The sequence below is a fragment of the Rhopalosiphum maidis genome, chromosome 2 (genome assembly GCF_003676215.2).
Source record: "Rhopalosiphum maidis isolate BTI-1 chromosome 2, ASM367621v3, whole genome shotgun sequence".
Taxonomy (NCBI): domain Eukaryota; kingdom Metazoa; phylum Arthropoda; class Insecta; order Hemiptera; family Aphididae; genus Rhopalosiphum; species Rhopalosiphum maidis.
Window position 1 is genome coordinate 40,348,680 of NC_040878.1, and position 21,419 is coordinate 40,370,098.

General features: G+C 33.9%; 1 protein-coding gene across 1 annotated transcript in view; it reads right to left on the reverse strand.

The window, feature by feature from the left end:
- Window positions 1-1,269: 1,269 nt before the first annotated feature.
- Window positions 1,270-21,419, reverse strand: part of LOC113554103 (reversion-inducing cysteine-rich protein with Kazal motifs) — a 40,523-nt gene continuing 20,373 nt past the window's right edge. The window contains exons 4-15 of the mRNA XM_026957796.1: window positions 16,000-16,039; window positions 14,691-14,851; window positions 10,549-10,789; window positions 10,059-10,195; window positions 8,609-8,867; window positions 7,694-7,970; window positions 5,482-5,990; window positions 4,567-4,771; window positions 4,279-4,436; window positions 3,843-3,970; window positions 3,477-3,739; window positions 1,270-1,951 (exon numbers count right to left, since the gene is read on the reverse strand). Coding sequence (XP_026813597.1) covers window positions 1,537-1,951; window positions 3,477-3,739; window positions 3,843-3,970; window positions 4,279-4,436; window positions 4,567-4,771; window positions 5,482-5,990; window positions 7,694-7,970; window positions 8,609-8,867; window positions 10,059-10,195; window positions 10,549-10,789; window positions 14,691-14,851; window positions 16,000-16,039 — 2,793 coding nt within the window. The 3' untranslated portion in view covers window positions 1,270-1,536. The remainder of the gene's footprint in view (window positions 1,952-3,476; window positions 3,740-3,842; window positions 3,971-4,278; window positions 4,437-4,566; window positions 4,772-5,481; window positions 5,991-7,693; window positions 7,971-8,608; window positions 8,868-10,058; window positions 10,196-10,548; window positions 10,790-14,690; window positions 14,852-15,999; window positions 16,040-21,419) is intronic.

Sequence of the window (21,419 nt, forward strand, 5' to 3'; positions counted from 1 at the left end):
ACGAAAAATAATAAGTTGAATGTTAAAATTCATAAAAAAAATATTCCTATTATTTTAGCACATTTTAAATGTAAGTTGCCATTTTAAAATCAAAATTTGATAGTGGTTTCACTATTAAATAAAAGGGTAAACAAATAAAGTTTCATATAGTTTGAGAAAAGCATGGTACAAAAGATTTTGAAAAACAAAATGAAACAATGCAATACTTGATGAAATAATGAGTGTATAATGATAAAAGAATCACCCTGTTTATAACTCAATCTTCAACTTTTTTAGTTTAACAGATATAATACTTAATTTTGGATTATGTTCACCTTTTATTGTAATTTAAGTTTCAATTATATTTACTAAATTTCTATGGTAAAATACAAATATACTATGACTGATACTTTTTTTTGTAAAAAAATCATTATTATATAAATTAGTTCCTACTTTAGAAGTTAAATTTACTATTAGTATTTTTTTATTTGATTCTATAGTAAAATCTTCCACAAGCGTATTTATATTAATATAGTTTAATCGTTTCGTTTTAAGAGTTTATAGTATTCATTTATTATCAGTACATAATTAGTTTTTCAATGTCATGTAAACGAAATGTTGTTTTTTGGTTTATTAGTAAATACTGTTACACTCTACAGGTATACTAATATATTATTATCATACTTAACCCGGTTTGAAATTATTAAAACTCGTACTTTAATTTAAAAAAAACCAAAATATAATATAGGCTATTTACATTAAAAATTAAAGTTAGTCATCTGCCAAAAATATTTTGATCGAAGCCAATAATAATAATTAATTGTTAAGCTGTAACAAATTGAAAAATTAATCCTTGAAAATTATTTAAAAGTTTGTTATTTTTAAAATTGTTTGAAAGTTTTAATTAATAATTACACTACTTTTACTTAACATATTAAAGGAATTATATGATAAAATAAATATATGACTTGTCACAAATATATGCTGTCGGCTTATACTAAATGACATTGGTGTAAAATATTAATTAATGACCAGTTTAATGTATATATTACGAATGAAGTTGTTTATACGGTTTTTAAGTCTATATAATATTATTGTCGATCATGCAAGATAGTAATTGGCTGGTGTAGTAATATTTTAATGGTTAGGATTGAATTTCTTAAATTAAAAACATAATTGTTGATCTGTTTCAGCAAAAAAACATTTATTATCAATAAATACATTTGTAAATATAACATATTCAAATAATAATAATAGGTAATAAAAATAAAAATGAATGTTATTTAATGTAAGGAAAACATTACAACATTGTATAAAATAGGCACGTAAGAATAATGCTTTTTTATCACAGCCATCGCTAATAATATTATAATCGTTCTATATATAATAATATTACTACTGTAATAATAATAACAATAATAATATGTACATAATAACTATTACTTACTATCGAAATATTTTTAAACCATACAATATCGAGTTGAGTAAAATGCTAAAACAAAAATGAAATGAAAAATAATAAACAATAAAAAAAATTCAGTCGGATTATTTTTGTTTTTAGCGAATGAGCACAGCCAGAATCAGCGTCATGGAGGCGATGGCGACACTGGCCCGGCGATCGGGTGCGTCGGCAGTGGCGTCGGCATCGTCGTCCGCGACCATCTCGTGAACTGGGCTGGCCGAGATGAGCGTGCTGAGACTCAGGTCAATCGTGACCCGGGGACTTGATGTTTCCACCAGTGTGGACAGTTTTTCCGATTCCCTGATGCAAGCCTCCAGTTGCAACCTGGTTGGGTTCCGGACCGTGGACTCGACCAGTACCAGCAGGTCTTGGTACATGGTCAGGTGGCCACGGACTACGCATTCGGCCACCAGCACGTGCCTGTCCAAAGCCCGGAGTATAGACTTTGTGTTCAGTGCGTTTACCGAAGGCTTTTTCAGCGTATGCATCACCCGGTCGACTTGTTTCTGACTGAAAATCCATTCAATGTACGTTAATTATTTAGAGTTCAATTCACTAGAGGAGGGGACATTTTCGCGACCTACATTTTCAATAATAATATTATAATCAGAAATGAGGAATACTTTTCTAAAAATGTATAAAATACAAATTAAACCGTTGTATGTTTAAAATATTAAAACTAACAACCTTTTAGATTCTGAATGGGGTGATGAATGTATTGATTTTACAAAGATGTGTGTTTTTTTTTATTTTTTTTTTACTTTTGTGTCTGTCATCACGTTTTGGAGTAGTAGTAATACTTCGATTTTTGATTTCAGCCCCTCTTTGAAAAGGAAAATTCATCTAGTTGGTACGTTTGGTGGTCAAAAGTAAAAAATTTCTAGTAGTTTTCAAAAACGTCGGGAAAAACCCTGAAAAAATGACGGAAAAACGGGAATTTTTACGCATAACCACTTTTCGACAAAATCGATTTTTTGATTTTGCTGTAATTCAAAAACAAATCATTGTAAATACTTGAAATTTCCACCAAATTTTTATATTAGCGTTATTTATTTACGATTAAATTTTCAAAATATTTAGAATTTTTTAAGCTACTCATAGCCAATTGAAATTTTCGACTTTTTAAAGTTTTTTTTCTTAAAATGCCGATAAAAAAAATTTGGCTATCCAAAATATCTTTAAAAATTTAGTACAAGGTTTATTATAAGTTGAACTTATCGTAATAAAAAAAAAATAAAAAATCGCTAGTCACAATTTTTGTTTATAAGCATTTAAAGTTCAAATATTTACGAAATATATCAAAATCGCGAAAATTTGCAAGAAATTTTAAAGTTGAAAATTCATAAAATTTTTATGATTTATACCTAAAGTTAAAAAACCCAATACAGGGTTATTCATAAGTTTTTCTTCAAGTAACTGTAAAAAAAAATTCCAGCGTCAATATCAAAAAAATGTTATGAGCGTATGAAATGAAAATGTTTTTCGAAATCATGTAAAATAATGATATATTACAATTTAAATATAGGTAATAATATATTTTCCTACTAATTATCATTGACTGACAAATCATCTCCGTTCAGAATCGTTTTTCGTATACAATGATACCTGTCATTGCATTCAAATTTAACACATCCGTTATAGTGACCAGTGACCTACTCTCCATCTCTACTATACAGCAGAGCGATACCTACTTGCCCACTTTTTTTTTTTTTAAACGATGTAAATTATATTAAATGATGCAGATTATAGAGGTATAGATACAATAAGATCTTATTAAGTAATCACGTTTATTTTAACTCAACTAGGTAGTAGGTACAATAAAAAATAAAATCGATCTTATCAACAATTGGTTAGTTTTCGTTAATTTTTAATTTTTTTAAATTATAAAGGAGAGTAGGTATAAAGAATTTACTATTTTATATTAATTTTATAGCTAAATTTTTTTTTGACGTGATAAAAAAAAATTTTACTTCTCACAGATAATTTTTCTATGAAATTTAATCACCTATTAATATGTTTACGGGGGTGAACATACCTAAAAAGTAAACGCAGAGCTCCGGCGCATTTGGGACAGCAAGCCCCGGGTGGAGTGATACCCAGACATCCTTTTTGGGGCAGTTTCGGGCAGTCTACTGCGCCTTTTGCGGCACAATACGGCCGACCGTTGTGTCCGATGAACCCGGAAGATGCACACGGTCCTGGGTAGTCGACGCTCGCCGATTCCGCAAACGCCGCGCACTCAGATGGATAAGTATTGCCATCTACGCCGCATACGCTTCCCGTCGAATTGCATCCCACCTAAAAATTGACAACGACAGGTAAAAAAAAAATGTTATAGTCACACGGCGAGTCAGCGAAACGACTGAGGACTGGGTTGAGGCTGTTATCTTTGGGGACTTACTAGGCATGGGCCGTTGTAGGCTAGCGTTTTGCCAGACCGTAATAAGTGACACATGTTAGAGTGTTCCACGTCGTCCGTATCGCATACCACACCTTTAGCTGCGTCTTCGCATGGTGTCTTTTCTGAAACTACAAGTTACACATCACTGTTTCGAGTTCTTATATACAAGAGATACGTATCAAGCAATTTTAACGCGAATTCCTAATATTAAATTTGATCTCGTAATATTGTTATATTCGTTCAATATATACCATAAACATCAATAAGTATATATTTTTCTAAAATTGATAATCATTTTAATTGTTTTAGTAGGTTTTTATATTTTTTTAAATCTTTTGAATTTCGAAGGTAGAAAAAAAACAATGTACATAACTGGCAATAAATTTATGAAATGCGTTTTAATAGTTGTCAGTTTATTTTTCTTATAGAGGCTTACCACATTTGTATTGAACACAAGATTTCTTCAACATTGATAAGCACACCTGACGGGCTGGCACGCACCTCTCATCCGATCGACAAGTGTGATCGCCGGCGCAAGGATCGTCGCTCCAACATGTGCCGAACTTGAGGTCCACGTCAGATAGACCGGCACACCTGGTAACACGTAATAGGCACAATATAATATTATGATTAATTAGAAAGCCGGCACAGTTCGATTTCAATAATATCCCTCAAACCATAACCGCTCCAAGTCCGACGGTCAGAGCGAAACGAGTGTACTCACTTGGCTAGACACGAGTTGGGATAAGTGTTGCCGTTGGAACCGCAGACGGGCACGTGGTGAGGAGCGCAGTTGCACGGCAGTCCGGTGTGTCTGTACCGTGATACGGCGTTGACGGTCGTGGGTTCGCAGTGTTTCTTTGTGCAAGTGATTTCGCCGGCGAAGCAGTTGCACGTGTTGCAATCCATCTCGAACGTGGATCCGTGGTCTATAACATCAAACAAACAATCGCTGCTGTTTCATCCAAATGTATAACATAAAAATCATAATGAAATATCAGCCACCGGTTACCCCTCGACTTCTGATAAGTTAACCAGATAACGTTCTATGAAAATACTAGCAAAACATAATTTTTGCGTTCCAATATTAAACATAATCCTAGGTTTATAGATAATATGAAGTAAAAATAAAAACTATAAATTATTATCATATTAGTTGTAAATTATAGTTGTCGACAAATAAATTAGCTAGTAGTTATTTTTAAATTTGTTTTGTATAATAATTTTGTAAGTCAATTTTTAAATTTTTGTAAGAACAAATCGGATGGTCTGACTTTTAATTTCATTCTTTTTTTTTCGAGTGACGAGACAAAACTACCTAGTTCTTCACATTGCGTTCTTAGACACTCGTTATTATTAAATTATTATTATTTGTTTATTTTAATACGGAATAAGTATAGTATATTATAGTGGCTCAGTCTCAATCGGACTAAAATGTATAAGATTATATTTGTTGAAATGGGTTTTAAAATGGTTCCGGGTTATTATACATAATTTCCAAGTCGTTTGGAGGTCTGATTAAGTTTCACGTCGGTTCTACAAACAAATATTATATTAAAGGTACTCGAATGGCAAAACATGTCTCGAGCTCTAGATACACTATACATTCATCAAGTAATGCGTATTTATATTATCTTACCAATCGGTTTGCCAACCAACCAACAGGGCTGCATCTGCGAACAGGGTACCTGCTGACATTTTTCGATGCCCTTCTTCGTGCACAGGCAGATCTTGACGCAGCCCTTTTGACCGTTGAACGTGGGTATGCGAGCGTACGAGTCTTCTGGCACGAGGAAGTGCGACACCTCGCCCGCCTTGCACCCAGCCACGCACCGGTACGGCTTACATCCACGGCCAATCCTGCAGCCTCTGTTGACCAGGCATACAGAACCGGGGGCGCACGGATTCCGCTTGCACGGGGTGGTCACCTCCGGCAAGTCTAACGCTGTGTTCTGTATGACGGCCGTCTGGCTGTCGTGTTGTAGTCGCGGTGACTGCGGCCGAGGTGCCCCGAGTTCGGCGAATGCTCCGAGCGGCACGCAAGGCCCGGAGTCGGGCGACAGTCGCGCGCAAAGCGCGTTCGCCGACATTCCCGGCGCCGAGTTTATCCAGTCCAGGCACGTGCTCAACAGCTCCAGACAGTCGTCGCTGTTTTTTACACAAAAACGAGCGGTTATAATACGTAATTTATCAAGGCTATTGCGCAGACACGTATTTGTTGTGAAAAGGGGTGGGGTTGAAAGCGATCGTGTAACGAAAATTAAATTATTCGGGTCACGGTATAAATTTTCTCACTGTGGCAGGCCTGTCCTGTCCATAGTTTAGTAGTGCAGTGGGTGAGTAGCGAAAGTAATAGAAGTCTATTATTTTGAATGATAACGAATATTTTGACATCTATACTTTGATTAAGAAGTTAGGCTACAGTAATATTTTCGTAACTCGACAGACATTTTTTTTTACGCAATATATAATTATAATTTATTAATATGGGGCAAACGGTAGTCCTCTCGCATCGTTACAGTGGGGTATTAAAATAATGTATATGACGAACTTGTAAAATTTCACGAGTTCAGACAAATATTTCGACAACCTATATTGGCTGTGAGTGTTGTGACGCGTTGTTTGGTATTCGGTGCGCAGAAATGTGTATACTATTGTAGTTCTATTATATAGCTCAGATGACGTATATAATATATAGTGCGTGATCTGACAAAATAATAACAATAAATCAAGACCTCCGTGTGGTGAACGACACAACTAGACAGACGTCTGTGGTGCTTGCCAACAGCTTTATGGCATTGTACGAGACATGAAGTGGCCGATCGATACGAATTGTTTAGTGTTTTCCATCGATATACGCGCGTGCCCGCAATAAAATATCGTCACTGGCGGAACGCCACGAACGTTTGTCAATATCGTGCGTTCGTATATATATTTCTATGTGTGTATGTGTGTGTGTGTGTGGTGTGTACAAGTTTGAAATTGAGGAATTCCGTGTCAACGGTCTGAAATAGTATTAAATGTATTATGTATGTGTGATATTTTTAGTCCGTATTGACGGCAAAAAGTGAGCTATAAATCGGATACAACTATATAATATTCATGTATACTGTTTGGATGCAAAAGACAGAAGTTAAAAAGAATAAAAACCTTGTCTGTAACTGTTGAGTTATCATTTTTTTTTTTTTTTTTTTTGGTCTCTATTCCGATTGTTTGAAATCCGAATGCCGACTTACGAAAACGACACCGTACGCACAAACCTGGCATTACATGTAATCGACGGAAAAGAAACAAAAATATTGGTACTCGTGTTATTTATAAAATATTCGTAGATCCCGCGCGATATTAACCGTCTTTTTAACCGTAAATATGCGTTAGCGAGCTCTGATAGACCAAAACGTAAGTATAACACGTCAATTTTGAGATTCGGATGAGTCAAATTTGTGTTCGTCTTTGCATGGAAATTGGCTTATCAGTTGAAAATAACAATGAATTGAAAAAAAAACAGAGGACACTCACTATTATTGTCTACTATTTTCTACGCGTATTGTACGTTAAATCACTAATTAAAACATTTCATATATCTATACATAGATAATTGTCCACCTAACAATATTGCTCTTCGGGGCAGAAAAAATGTCTAAAGAACGGTATATATTATGTGTATGGGTTTTCCCTAAAATATATTTAAGTTTGCGCGGCTCTTTCACAGTGTCGTATTTAGAATTTCACTATCGGGGAGGGGAGGAGAGCAAAAATGAAAATTATATTCCTTTGCTCAATACCTAAAATAATGTCTCACAAGTCATAGTCAACAAGACAACCTTGAATCGGTGTAAAGTTTTACTTACCGACAGATTTTGTTGACGTGCGTTTGTCTAGTACACGGCCGTATCTGTAGGATGCAGGCGACTGCTTTCCAACTGTCGGGCATGCACTTGGTGATGTTTTTCAGCGGTAACTCGTAGTTGAACAGCGTGATGGTGCCGCGCTGACGCCACAACGTCACATCGTAGTGGGCCGCCTCATCCGTCTGCGGCGAACAACTCCGGAACAGCTCAGTAGGCCGGTTGTTGAATGCCGTACAGTAGTTCAGGCCGTCGCAGCCCAGATCACACGGTTCTTCGACTGTTTCGATACAAAAAGCAAATTGTTTTTAAGCGTCCGGCGGCAATGATCGCGGAAATCGTTTGCAGATTATGTTCATACAATAATAATACACCAATACGTAATAAACTATCCGTCTAAATTCACCAAAAACAAACGGATCATCACACAAGATAACATCCGTACGGTCGTTATAATAATGTCGTCATTAAACGGTTTTCGTATAATATAATACTTATAGGTAAACGATTTTTTTGCTATTAGATCAGATATCGTGATATAGAATACGCCTATGTATATTTATTACAGAAATATGTAAAATTTTACTTATGACAGTTTTATGACGAATTATCGCGCTTTAATATAATAATGCTATATGACAGGTGTGGGCCGTGTGGCCGACATGACTATGTTCGTGAACCATATGGATAAATATTATGATACCAAAAGCTAAAATGTTTATAAATACGTTTTGTAATATTTAATAAATTTTTATAAATGTATACAAAAAAATTCATAATAATATAATGAGCAAATGTTGATTTTATAAATGCTTATATTGCGAGTCGCAAGTTGGCCACCCCTGTTATATAAAGTATAATAATATTTATATTATTATACGAAAATTGCAGAAATCAACGTGTATACTGTATGCTTACCGTCGTCCAAACACTTGAGCAATCGATCTTCGTTAGGATGCGACAAACATTCGAAATTGAAATCGTTCCACGATGAAGACCATTCATTTGTAAACGTTTTCAAGCAAAGTTTGCGACATCCCGCAATTGTCGCCTTTTCACAACAATGTAGTTTAACGCTATCCATGCCGAGTTTCTCTATTTGTGACATCGGTGCAGGCGCCGACGTATCTTTCTGCTCGGCCCGTTCGCTTTGCAAGAAACATTGCCAAAACCGGTCCTAAAATGGAATAATCGTTTAAATCCGACACGTCAAGTATTATCTACCTAAAACGTGTATAATAAATTATTCCTGAATAGTAGTAGAGTGATTGATTTTATCCTAACCATATACAGTTGTATATTGTTTTGGGTTTTTGTTTTATTGACGTGTGAGTGACGTGAGGTCTTAATCCTAATACATTTAATTTTTGAGGAAAATTAGTGATGCGTATATAATAATACGTGTAGGTATTTAAATATATAATTTCACGAAACGAACAAATTGAACAAATGGTATAATAGTTATAGTTGTAGAATATTTTATTGTTTAAATTTATAATATTAATGTAAATTCAATAATAATTATATTTTATCTTTATTACAATTTTAATCAATTTATTATTCTAACATCATATTATACATATAACTTATGTTTTTACGGCTATTATATATAGTTATTAGTTAACATATTTTTTGAAAATATTGTGTTCATTTTTTGAAGATTATTTAATTTAAAAATTAAAAACATGTTTCACAACGAGAATAATTTATGTAAACGAATAAAATTATGTGATTAAAATTATAAGAAAATATTAAAGTGTATATCGCCTAGGTTAGGTTAGGTAATAATATTTTTTAATATATCGTTATCTTACACTGAATCAATGACTATAGCAATGCAATGAATAATAATTTACTATTATGTTAATCAAAAAATATGTGTAAATTCCGTAAAAATAATACAATTTATCAAACAAAACACTTTATTATTTTGTTTCCCATCAGTGAAAATTTAAAAATGTTTGTTAAAATTTAAAAGGATGTTTATAGTTTTTTTATAAATGATAATTTTGATTATATTTTAAAGTTATTATCAGATTTTACACGATAACAGTCCATATTATAAAGTTGAAATAAATGTGTTGTATTAGAAATATTAGATGCTCATGTACCTAACTATATAAAATATTTAAATCTATTAGAAAAAAATTGAATTGTGGGAGATTTACTATATTTTGTTTAAAAAACGGTTAAGAAAATAGAAACATAAATATAGCTAAATAGTATCGTTGTTGGCAACCTTAGACACGAATTTGTTGTAGTCCGTGTATTAGAAGGAAAGTTAAGGTAACCATTCTACCATACAGTATACGCTGGCGTACTACACCATTGAGTATGTAATGTAAGTGTTAAATCTGAATTTACTCACGTCCAACGACGGCGGTCCGCATCCTCTGCCCTCCAAACTGTCGACTGCCTCGACGTCTGAGTCGAATTTTCTGCGCAGACTGTCCTGACAGGCCTGTTCACACTGCGTATCCGCGGCTAACTTACAGCAGTGCAGGTCTGCAAGGCGAAACGAAATAAGCCAATATCATTAAGTATTCAGTTATTATTATTATTATTATTTCACCCTTTCCATCCATATTCCCAAAATCAAAGATGACTTCTATGTGTGTTTTTTTTTTATAAATCTATTATATCAAACATTTTGTCGTGACTAATCGCATACCATTTTCTAAAGAGTTGGAGTGACTGTCTATCGCCTGTTTATTAACGGTCGAAAAAAATATTTTTAGTTTACGTTTCATGTCTGATTTTAAGAAGCCAGAAAGAGAGTAAAACAGTATGTTCCATCCAATCCCGCCCGATCTGGATGCTTATGATACAGGTATAAATCTATACACCACCTAACTTACATTTGTGTCCGTCGGACGATGGTTGTCTGGCGGTTGTATTTCGGGTACACCGGCGGTGCAACTCGACCGATGTGGTGGCTGTGGTGGCGGAACGCGTGTCTCGACGATCGGCCGAGCACAGATCGAGAATTTCCTGGTTGACTGCGTGTCGGTTGATGGATGGCGTGTTGGCTAGGAATTTCTCGCACGCGATCTGACACTGCGCCGCGTCCGTATTGTCGCCACAACACGTATCTTTGACCTACAAAATACACGACGAGCATAAATAAACATGATATATGTATATATATTATTTAATACGCGCAGTGAGTTTGACAAAAAATACCCACGTAAACGCCCACGGTTTAAACATAAATACTATACAGAGTGATTATTTTAACAGTCGCATAATATTTTTTTACCCTTTCGAACGGCAGTGTGTAGGTATATCGAATTTCATATTTTTGAGTAGAATTTTTTTTCTGACGTATAGAAAAATCGAATTTCTAATCAGTAGTGAATTATAGTTAAAATAGTATTTAAAGTTTTGATGCAAGCGGACGCAGCGGAACAACATTTTAGTGGGCATCTACTCCTGTTTCTGTACCACCCATGTCTATATGCACACCTAGTAATAAACTACAACAGGGAAATTCAAGGTTTATGTATTGAACCTTTCAGTGATCTATTGAACTTAAGTGTATGGCATTTTCCAACTAAATAAAAACAGAAAAAAAAAACTGTGAAAAATATAACTGAACGTGGTTTTGTTTAATGATATCAGTTTATGATTTTATGAATACTAATGAGTATTCAGATGGTATCATAAGTTCTAAACTTTTGACGGGTGGAAACGTATAGTGAGACATATTGTACACAGTATTATTAAAATAAGTCTTGTGGGCACACACGGAACAAAACCCGCGACCCATCAGAGAAACAAATATTTCGTCGGTCCTTATAATATGTTTAGTCAAATAGGCTCAAATCCAATCATAATAATCATATAATATAATTAATAGTATCGTAATAATTGTAATCATTTTTTAGAAAATGACCAATGAACAATGTTCTCGAGAGCAGCCGTTAACGTGTAGTTGCAATGTTTCACTGATCCTATTTCGCTAATCGCTTCATATTATACTATATTTTGTTTCGTTTGTTTGTCAGCGTAACAGAGTGTGAGAGTTCAATCATATAAGACACACACATTTTTTCGTCCAAATAAAATTAGTTTATCATACGATCGGACGAGAGACGGGCGTAAGAATACTATAAATTGTATTAACAGTTACGTTTACTTTTGAATGATGACAATTAATAACAAACAGAATCGGTATTTTATTACGTGATATAAATTTCGGTCACTCTGTATAATTATGGTTCTCCAACGACGTAATGAACCATGTGTGATTATTGAGACGCACTACTGTTATGCCATGTACCGAAATAAAAATCCCGTTAAATCGTTGCGGTTGCTTTGACATAAATTTTAAAGAATATGAAAACGTTTACTTTTACACTCCATAATTATTCGCTTTTGTATTGTATTATTTGTATAAATAATAAATTTTATTTAAATTAAAATATTGAAGAGTTTATAAATCTCTGTATCACTATTAAAATACGATATATATATACGAAGGATCGTAAAGTATACAATTATAATTTAATCTATTATCTTTAGCTTTAAAATTAATTTCATTAGTTTTTACAGATTACAAAGTATTTATAATATTTAATAAAATAAAGACAGAGTTCACGCTAAGTATTCACAATAAACGCAATCGTAATTTGTCAAATAATAATTTTGGATGGTTTTTGGGAAGTTTTAGAGAATATTGTTTATTAAAAATCACTGATGAAGCACAGCGATACATATGAGCATCGTGTGCATTTGATTTAAAAAATACTTGCACATAACGTAAAACGTTTGAAGATATTGTACACAGAAGATAGAAACACGTGAATTGATAATTATTTGATATTATGTATTATCCAAAAACCAATTACCATTTTCGTCTGTGGAATCTATAAAGAATATTATAAAATTCTGTCCAAATTAATGCAGTTTGCAACTTTTGTATGCACGAAACGAAAAGGACACTTCGATGTTTATTATATGTTTGCACGACGAAAACGATAAACTGCCGTCGGACACGACATCAATGCCGAACAGAGTTGTTAATGATGGTAGAAAAAAAACTAGTGAGGTAAAATATATGCATAGGTAATATAAAAAAATCTGTACCGTCAGATGCAGCGTTATATTTTATTTTTCAACCACGGTGGTAATCCGCAGATCGTCGGCAACGGCCAACGAGTATCGCTTTCGAACGCGCGTGAAATCTTCTCGTATACTCTTCTTTTTAATTGAGTACCCACATAAATTATAACTCGCTGCTGGACCGATCGTATTAGCGTATAAAAATTATACTCTCGATGATGATGATGATGATGCATTGGACGGTCGGGCGGTTAACATTATACTCGTACGTGTAACTATCGAATATGCGAGTACGTCTATAGTTATGTCGAAAGACTGTCTAATGAGTAAATAGTATAAGTATTAAACTAATAACTGATAAAAGTGTCTAACTAACGAAAAATGCAAAATCGTTGAATATAATTTTAGGTACCTACTTACCAAAAACGTAACATTAATAATAAATTTGACTTGATAACAGAAACGTATAATTTAACATGTAAATATAGTAAAAGGTATATTGTGATGTAATATATTACGTTGAAAAACACATGTGTTTTACACTTTGGTTAGTCGTTGTTTAGTTTTTAAATTGAATAGGTACATTGATTTTATGATTATAAAAATAATTTTGAAATGTTTCTGTTTTTTTATACCTTGTAAAGCGGCAAACTGAAATTGATTGAAGGAAACTAATATCGCTTAGCGTAAACTAGTTTTATGAATATTTTAAATCGAGTGTTATTAGTTTTATTGAAATTAATTTCACATGTTATTTAATACGTATAACTTCATGCATATTGCAAAAAAACCATAAGTGCACTGTATGTATAGTCATATTGTTAACTTTTGTATAATTTATACACAAACTCCTATTTTAAGATAAAAATAAGATATACCAGCTGTTCTAATGTACAACGAAATAATGTTGTAAATATAAAATATTTGTCACGGGGTACGTTCATTTCGACAGAAATGTCTTTTGGTTAGGATTTTTTCATTTATCTAGTCATATCTCATCGAACTTAGTACCAATTTTCACCGCGTGTTTGTTTCAGCCTGTCATCATCGCGTCGGAGTCCGTCGGAATTGTTCTTGGATATTATTTTTCGTTGACGACACGAAGATACGGTGCCGCATTTGTTATTGTTCTCCGTCATACGTCCGGACTTGGAGACGTTTTTCTACAGGCGGCTCGTAAAAAGTTTGGCTTCGTTTTGATTGGTTCTTTCCTCTTTGGACTTGGTGTACGCGAAATCGGATTGTATACACCATCGATAACTTTTATCCGCGTTCTGATCATTGTCGTTGGCCTTTGGTTGCAACACGTGTTTGATCTCCGGTTGATTTTATAAGCGTACCGCCATTCCGCTCTGTTAGATTCCAAAATATTATGACCCAATTGCACTAATTAAATAACTGTAACATATTGGTTCGAGTTTCCACAAAAGAGAATACTTAGCGGTACGGGTACGTGCATATGCCAAGACCGTGTCGCATGATCATCATTATGAATTATTAACTTAACCTATTGGCTACCTGCCGAAAGTTGTATGCGAATCGCCTGTAGTTTACCGTCTGGCAGATAAGCCACATTTTATTATTATTGTCATCTGTGTGGTATTATCATAATTTATATTATATTGTTATTATTTGCATGTCCCCGTGACCTAATTATACTGTTGTCGTATTTTTTTATTACTAGCTATTATTATTACCGTGTTGTTTTTGATATTTTGTCATGTACACATATTACTGTGCATTATCTTTTAGTGGAAAATGCTTTGTATGATTGTTTTTTATGTATATTAGACCGATTGTTTCTATTCGTTATTGATCGACGTATTTGTTAGATTTAAAGTTTCACGTATACTCGTGTTAAAAAAAAAAAAAATAAACATACGCAATTCCGCTTTTCAATGTACCTACGTTTACACCTAACACGCAATGGTCTTACCTGTTGGTGTTGTAGACAATTAAAGAAATCTGTTTCGTCTTGGCAGTCCCTGTGCACAGACCGGGACCCGGCGTTTCGGTCTAAACAGGACAGTTGGCAGCCATCCGACCTGGCCACGTCGCAGCACTTCCTAGCCGCATCCAGCCACTTTATCTCGGTATCTGCACATATACCATCATCAAACGTTAGTTAGGTACATACAGTATATACTATATATATATATATATCTATAATATTATAATAAAGTGTTGGGCGCGAATTGGATGGGCTTAGTGGGGATTATTCATTTAAATATTAGCTAAACTATCATCGTCAGTGTGACTCAATTTGTTCGTTTGTAAGGTTTGTAACTTTTATAAATACACACACTTTTTTTTCATCTTTGGTTCTTTTGTCATTCAATCTGTACTGTTAAATTATTACTGTATATAAAGGTGTAATGCCTCGCTCGCATGACTCCAATCATATGATCACATTATTTGGTCAGGTACTCGGGTGCGTGTAACCGTGTTTAATTAACGAATCTCTACAGTTTGATTTTAAAAATAATTGCGCACGACTGCCTATTTAATTAGACACGTACGTCGATACGGCTAATAACTATACTATATACATTGCTACTTGTATAATCGTCATATTATTATCTACCCTCATGATTGTATACATTTCAATATCGTTTAGGGTATCGTGTAACGTCACGCGTTTACTGTATTATTAGTTGTATTATATTTATACTTCAGATATGATAGTATAATGTAGTTATATAGCATACTCATCTTAATATACACTATGTATAAATTAGGCTTGACTTGACTTATAATATTTTCCAAATTCATTAGGAAATTCGATTTTATCACTGCACATATATATATATATAATTTAATCACTGATATATTTTTACCATAAATATTTTTGCGTTTAGTATTAGTTACCTATTTATGAATAAATAAGAGAATATTTCAAGTTTTTTTTAGCGTCTTATAGACTTTTGACAAATCAAGTATAATTTAAAATCTGAAGAAAAATAAGTAATCAAGTTTTTTTTATTAATTTAATTTTAAAGATTTTTTTTTAAGTGTTTTAAGTGTTTTAATGTTTTCCTCGTTGACATACAATTTAAATAAATAAATATCTTAATTGGAAAAATGTCACATAATTTTGCATAGGTATTTAATGTAAAATCAACGTATGTTCATATTTCTTATAATTTTATAATCGTATATTAAGTTCGGATGATACGGTGTTTTTCACTCATTATATTTATCATTCAAGATGCCATTTTATATATATGATATTATGTTTAATTTACCTTGAGCCGAAGACGACATACACCATTCAACGTGCCGGACCTGAGAACAAAACATATAAACGTATGATTAATACATTAATACAATTAATAATATAACGAGGAATTGAGGTACCTGCAATAAATACCATAATATATTTAGGTACATATTATGCGGTCTGCGGACTACTGCGGTCAATTTCAATCAGATGTCTAACGAATTTACCAAATTTTTAAAATCACAATTATTTTTATAATTTAAAATTTAGCGACTAAATGCGCTGTAATAGTATCACGTGTACTATTGAAAAAATGAATGCAATATATTAGCTGCCGTATTATATTCGATAACGTTATCTATTTATGGAATTTGGGAGCATTATCGGAGTATATCGGAGAAGACGGCGCAATCGAGTTTGGAAATTAATGTTCGTACCCCATCTTCGGCTTATACTATAATACATAAAGAAAATATAATTACAATTTTTGTAGAATGCAAACCAATAGAAACCTCACTGTAGTATAGCATATACCTGTTACAATATGCGTGGGGAATATCGGCTTACTCGTATATATTAAAAATATAACTTGTCCCGAGTGTCTGGGATAGGGTCATATACTCATATATATTATAAGATATCTCGAAGGAATATATGACGAACAAATAATAAATAACATATGTCCGAACGGTGGCGGACTCACTTGGATAATCCTCCGCCGGCTGTCTACAGCAATGATCCTGGGATTTGTTTTTTGTATTTATTTTTATTACTATTTGGTTTTTTTTTTTTTTAAGGGTCTAAGGATAGGGGATTCGGTTATACGAATGTGTACAGTTTACCCAGAAACAAAATAAAGGATCGGGTATCCTAGTCGGAATTCATTAGCTCGTATAATATATAATAATATCATATCAAATAATTATAAATATCAATCCTTTGTTTTGTTTTTTAAAATTAAATTTTATTTTTTAACTGAAATTTATTACGGGCTTACATGTACAAAAAAAAAAAAATCTAAGTTTATTTCATCGACAATAATAAATATTTTAATATACTCGCGTAATATCGTTAAAAACGTTAATAGCCATTAGAATGAAATAACTGTCATACTAAAATGTATAAAATATAATATATAGTTATTATACGAATTTTTTTTTTTTAAATAACTCAAAAAATGAATACTCAATATTATATGACTAATATAATGAGGTGTAATATGGTAGTTGTACAATAAATTGTATATGGTTAGTTTTAAATTTAAAACCATACAGGCTAATGAGTGTAATGCACGCGATACATAATCGATATAAAATTAAAATACACAGGTAGCTACGATCGAAAATGTGTACAACTGTACAAGAGGTGAAATACAATATTAAATTTTTTAGATATAACAGTGAAACATTCGTTGAAAAACGTTGTAGTGGCGTACACAGAATACACAATCATTATGCACATATTACACATAATATTGAAGTGTGTACTCGCATATTAAATTAAATATACCCAATCTATGTGTGTGGAGTAATAACGCACTGGAAATCGACTGCTATCGAGTGATCATAATATAAAACACGGAAGTGTATTTCCAAGTACTCGTATACTATATGTACAACTACCACACGAGTCCCCTTAATTTATTGACTATCAAACACACGGGACTACCCACTATTTTCGTTGTATCCATTATCAGGTATCATTACATATTTTATTAGAGAAGTATCTATACCATAATACTAGACGTATACATTATGGCCGTACAACTTACTGGATAGGTAGGTACATCTGTTTAAATTTTAAATAAACGTTCTCGACGATCACTCAAGGGGGTGGTCCTGGGTGAGAAGTCGCGTCATTATATTCCCGTTACGCGTACACTGGAAGATTCACACGCTACATTATCTTTTATTTCGTCTCTTATATTGTATAAAATATAAAAAGTCGTATAATATTACGTCGCACATATACGAGTATTATTATGGCCATCCGACGATTTTAAGACGCACATCTCACAGGTATTAGAAATTCTATAAATCAGGTCTTCCAAACGACACGTTTTATTGCGTGGATATAATTCACTAGCGCGGGTTTTCGCCGGACCGCAGATGAGAAATATAATTTGACATTATATAAAATACATAAAACTGGGAGACATCAACACGATAAAAGGTTAAACGTAACTACTGCGTATTATCGCTATTACGATACCGCTTAATATAATATCATCTACGGCGAGATGATAATAATAAGTAATAACAATATAATAAATCGGAAATGTTTGTTTTGAAAACCACCGGCTGTTGCGCAGTTGATGTCTCCTTCTCCCCTCTCTTCCCGTGTAGGATACATAACCACTATGCACATATCATACACGACCGCGTGTACGGGCGTTGGTGTGTATGCGGTCGTATCTCGTTAATAAATCAAACATATTTATCGCCACTGTCCCGAGAAGGTATTTTTTTTTCGCGGACCGAAGGGCCTATAGATTACTATCACGGACACGAAACTTTTTTTGAGGTGGATTAATGAATTACGATGTTAGTCGACATGCCCGCAGAAGAAGGTGAACCTCCCCCCCCGCGGACTCATCACAACGAACTCCAGACCGACGTCGAGCGCGCGTCTGGCGGGCCTAACCCCAAACGTCCCGCTGAGAGTTATTTTACGGCACGGTACCTACTTAATTTTATTACATGTCCCGCGACGTTTGTCCGTTGCAGCAGTGTGTGTATAACCTACCTGTTTAATAGCGTCTCCAAAACGGGCGGGAGAAACGCGCAAGTAGGTATATTGCACCTACGCCGTTTATTGTTTTTTTTTTTTTTTTTTTTAATAATATTAAACTCCGGTGCAAACCGCCGACAAACCGGTGCAGCAACAGTGTGACAGTATATCGCGACGACCGAAATTTCGCGTCAAACGAACGACCGTGATGCGTTTCGTATTACGCGGCCGCGGCGGCGGTATTATCCTATAGTATAGTATGTCAATGTGATTGGCGTTACGTATTATTATATATGTATATGTATATGTAGGTTGTGGGCATATAGATCGTGATCTCCACTCATCGTTGCGGCGTTCCTATAGTGTCTGCCGGACGGTTTTATCGACGACGGTCCTGCGCGCGGCACGGTTTGACGAGAGAATATAATAATAGTAATGGGCGATACCTACGACTGCAGTACCAGTCGTCGAGAGCAATGAGATAGTGACGTGAATGCCGAATACGTTCCATTATTGCTGCCGACTATGTGGTATAATAGTATATAATATATTGTATGGTATTATAATACGCGTATTATATTGTACACACCGATACGCGCGTTGATGCGAAATCCATCGTTCTATTGATTCGCGGCTGTCGGTGAAATGGCGAAAGAAGAAAAGCGAACGTAACGGACGGATTTGCAGAAATGTCTGAAGACCAAAGAAAACAAATACTCGTGTACATTATTTATATTATTGTTGTGCAGTTTGCAGGTGTAATAGAAGACGCTGACGCTGCAGCTCGGTTGACGTCGTGTGACGCGGCCGACAGGGTGGGTAAGCGCGTACCTACTATCATAACTCTCTGTAATAATATAGCCGTGCGATATTATTTGTTATTTAAATGCTTACTGCAAATTATTCTAAGTTCTACGGATTAAAAATTGCCCATATTGGCCGAATTTCATCTCAAACCCTGTGGAATAATACTACTGTCGGGGCCGATCGGCGGAAACAGCTGTACGGTTCTCATATACCTGTCCACTTCGGCGTAAGACCATATAATAATGTGTAAAATGCCACTATCTCCCGTCATAAATGATTCTGCATGGTATTATGTTTTAAGAACACTTGACGTTTTATCATAATAATTGCACGTGAATGGTTTTTAACCACCCTTAGATTATCTTTTTAACCGCACCGTCTTTGCGTTACTTTTAATATCCTTCCACGTCATTTTGGTAGTAGTTTTTCATTTTAGTTTGAATTCGGCGCCGATATAGACCGTTGTTATCTGAACGACTCAAACGCGTGATAGTCCCCGTTAACCGTCACATCCATTCGTTTACATAATGGTATACTAGTAAAGTATGTTGATTTTAATGATTTTATTAGCGTTTTCAAATGTTGATTTTAATAAAGAACATAATATCGTGTAGTTAATGGTTATATAGATAACATGAAATAACATTATAAGCTTGACATCCGACGTGGAATATTGTGACGAGGATATAAGACGTATATTTATGTATATATCGACGATCGCAGCGACCGCGGAGGCGCTCGTCGTGAGAACCAGACGGACTCCCGCGGTTTTTAATTTTATGATAGTTGCGCGTTGTTTCTCGTGTTGATATCACACACACACACACACACAGATATACACTCGCTCTCTCTCTTTTGTCGATACACCATAACTCGTGCGCACCAGACGGCATCATGAACATAAAATACTCACGGATTATATACGTATGGACGCACATATATTTTAATATATATTTATATGCGAGTGTACAGTGTTTACGATATAGGTAGCCTATATACTATATAGTGTTGTTTTAAATCACGACACCGGTGACAAGGATAAGTGGTCATCAAGATTGCGGGCGCCCGGTGCGCGTGTGTGGCAGCCGAGTCGATTTATCACGTCGCGTATACTCTGCCCGGTGTACTTATATACCAACGTACGTATTATATTGTGTATATTATAATGCATGAGTATGTGCGTGTATGTGTGTATGTGTGTGTGAAATTCTGAGGAGGGGCGGGGGTCAAGAAAGAAAGAAAAAAATCGTTTTTACATGATATTATGTACAGGACGATTCACCTGCAAGCATACTCATCCCAATTTTTTCTACCTAAAAATTAATTGATTTATTCAAATAATTCTGATCTTTAGAATTTTTAAGTTTACTTAAATAAGGACCATATTTTCAATTATATAGATTTTTTATACCATATTATATGTGAAACAGAAATAAAAACTTCTTACTTTCAAATGAAAATTAAAAATTGTACAATATGTAGGATAATAGTGTTTTTTCAATAATAAAAAATACATTTAGATCTATTATTTATTACATTTGGAACAATGTTAAAAATTATAAAATGTCATAAATTAATACTAACAACTACGATTGTCTAACTATTATAGCTTATAGCCTCTATACTCCTAAACCCATTATCATAGTCTTAGTACTCTTAATACACAAAATTAAATAATTCAAAAATTACTATAGTAAGAATTTCCTTTTGAATAATAGATTCATAAATATTTTCGAAAAATTCACTACAGAACACTTTTTAAATGTTTAAACAAATTTAAGCACTTAAAAATATGATTCTTCTAGATACTTAAAAAATTCAAAAATTTGAAATTTAAATAAATAAATTATCGATGAACCTAATTATCGAGGTGAACATGCTTGGTGAATAACTTACACTTATTATGTA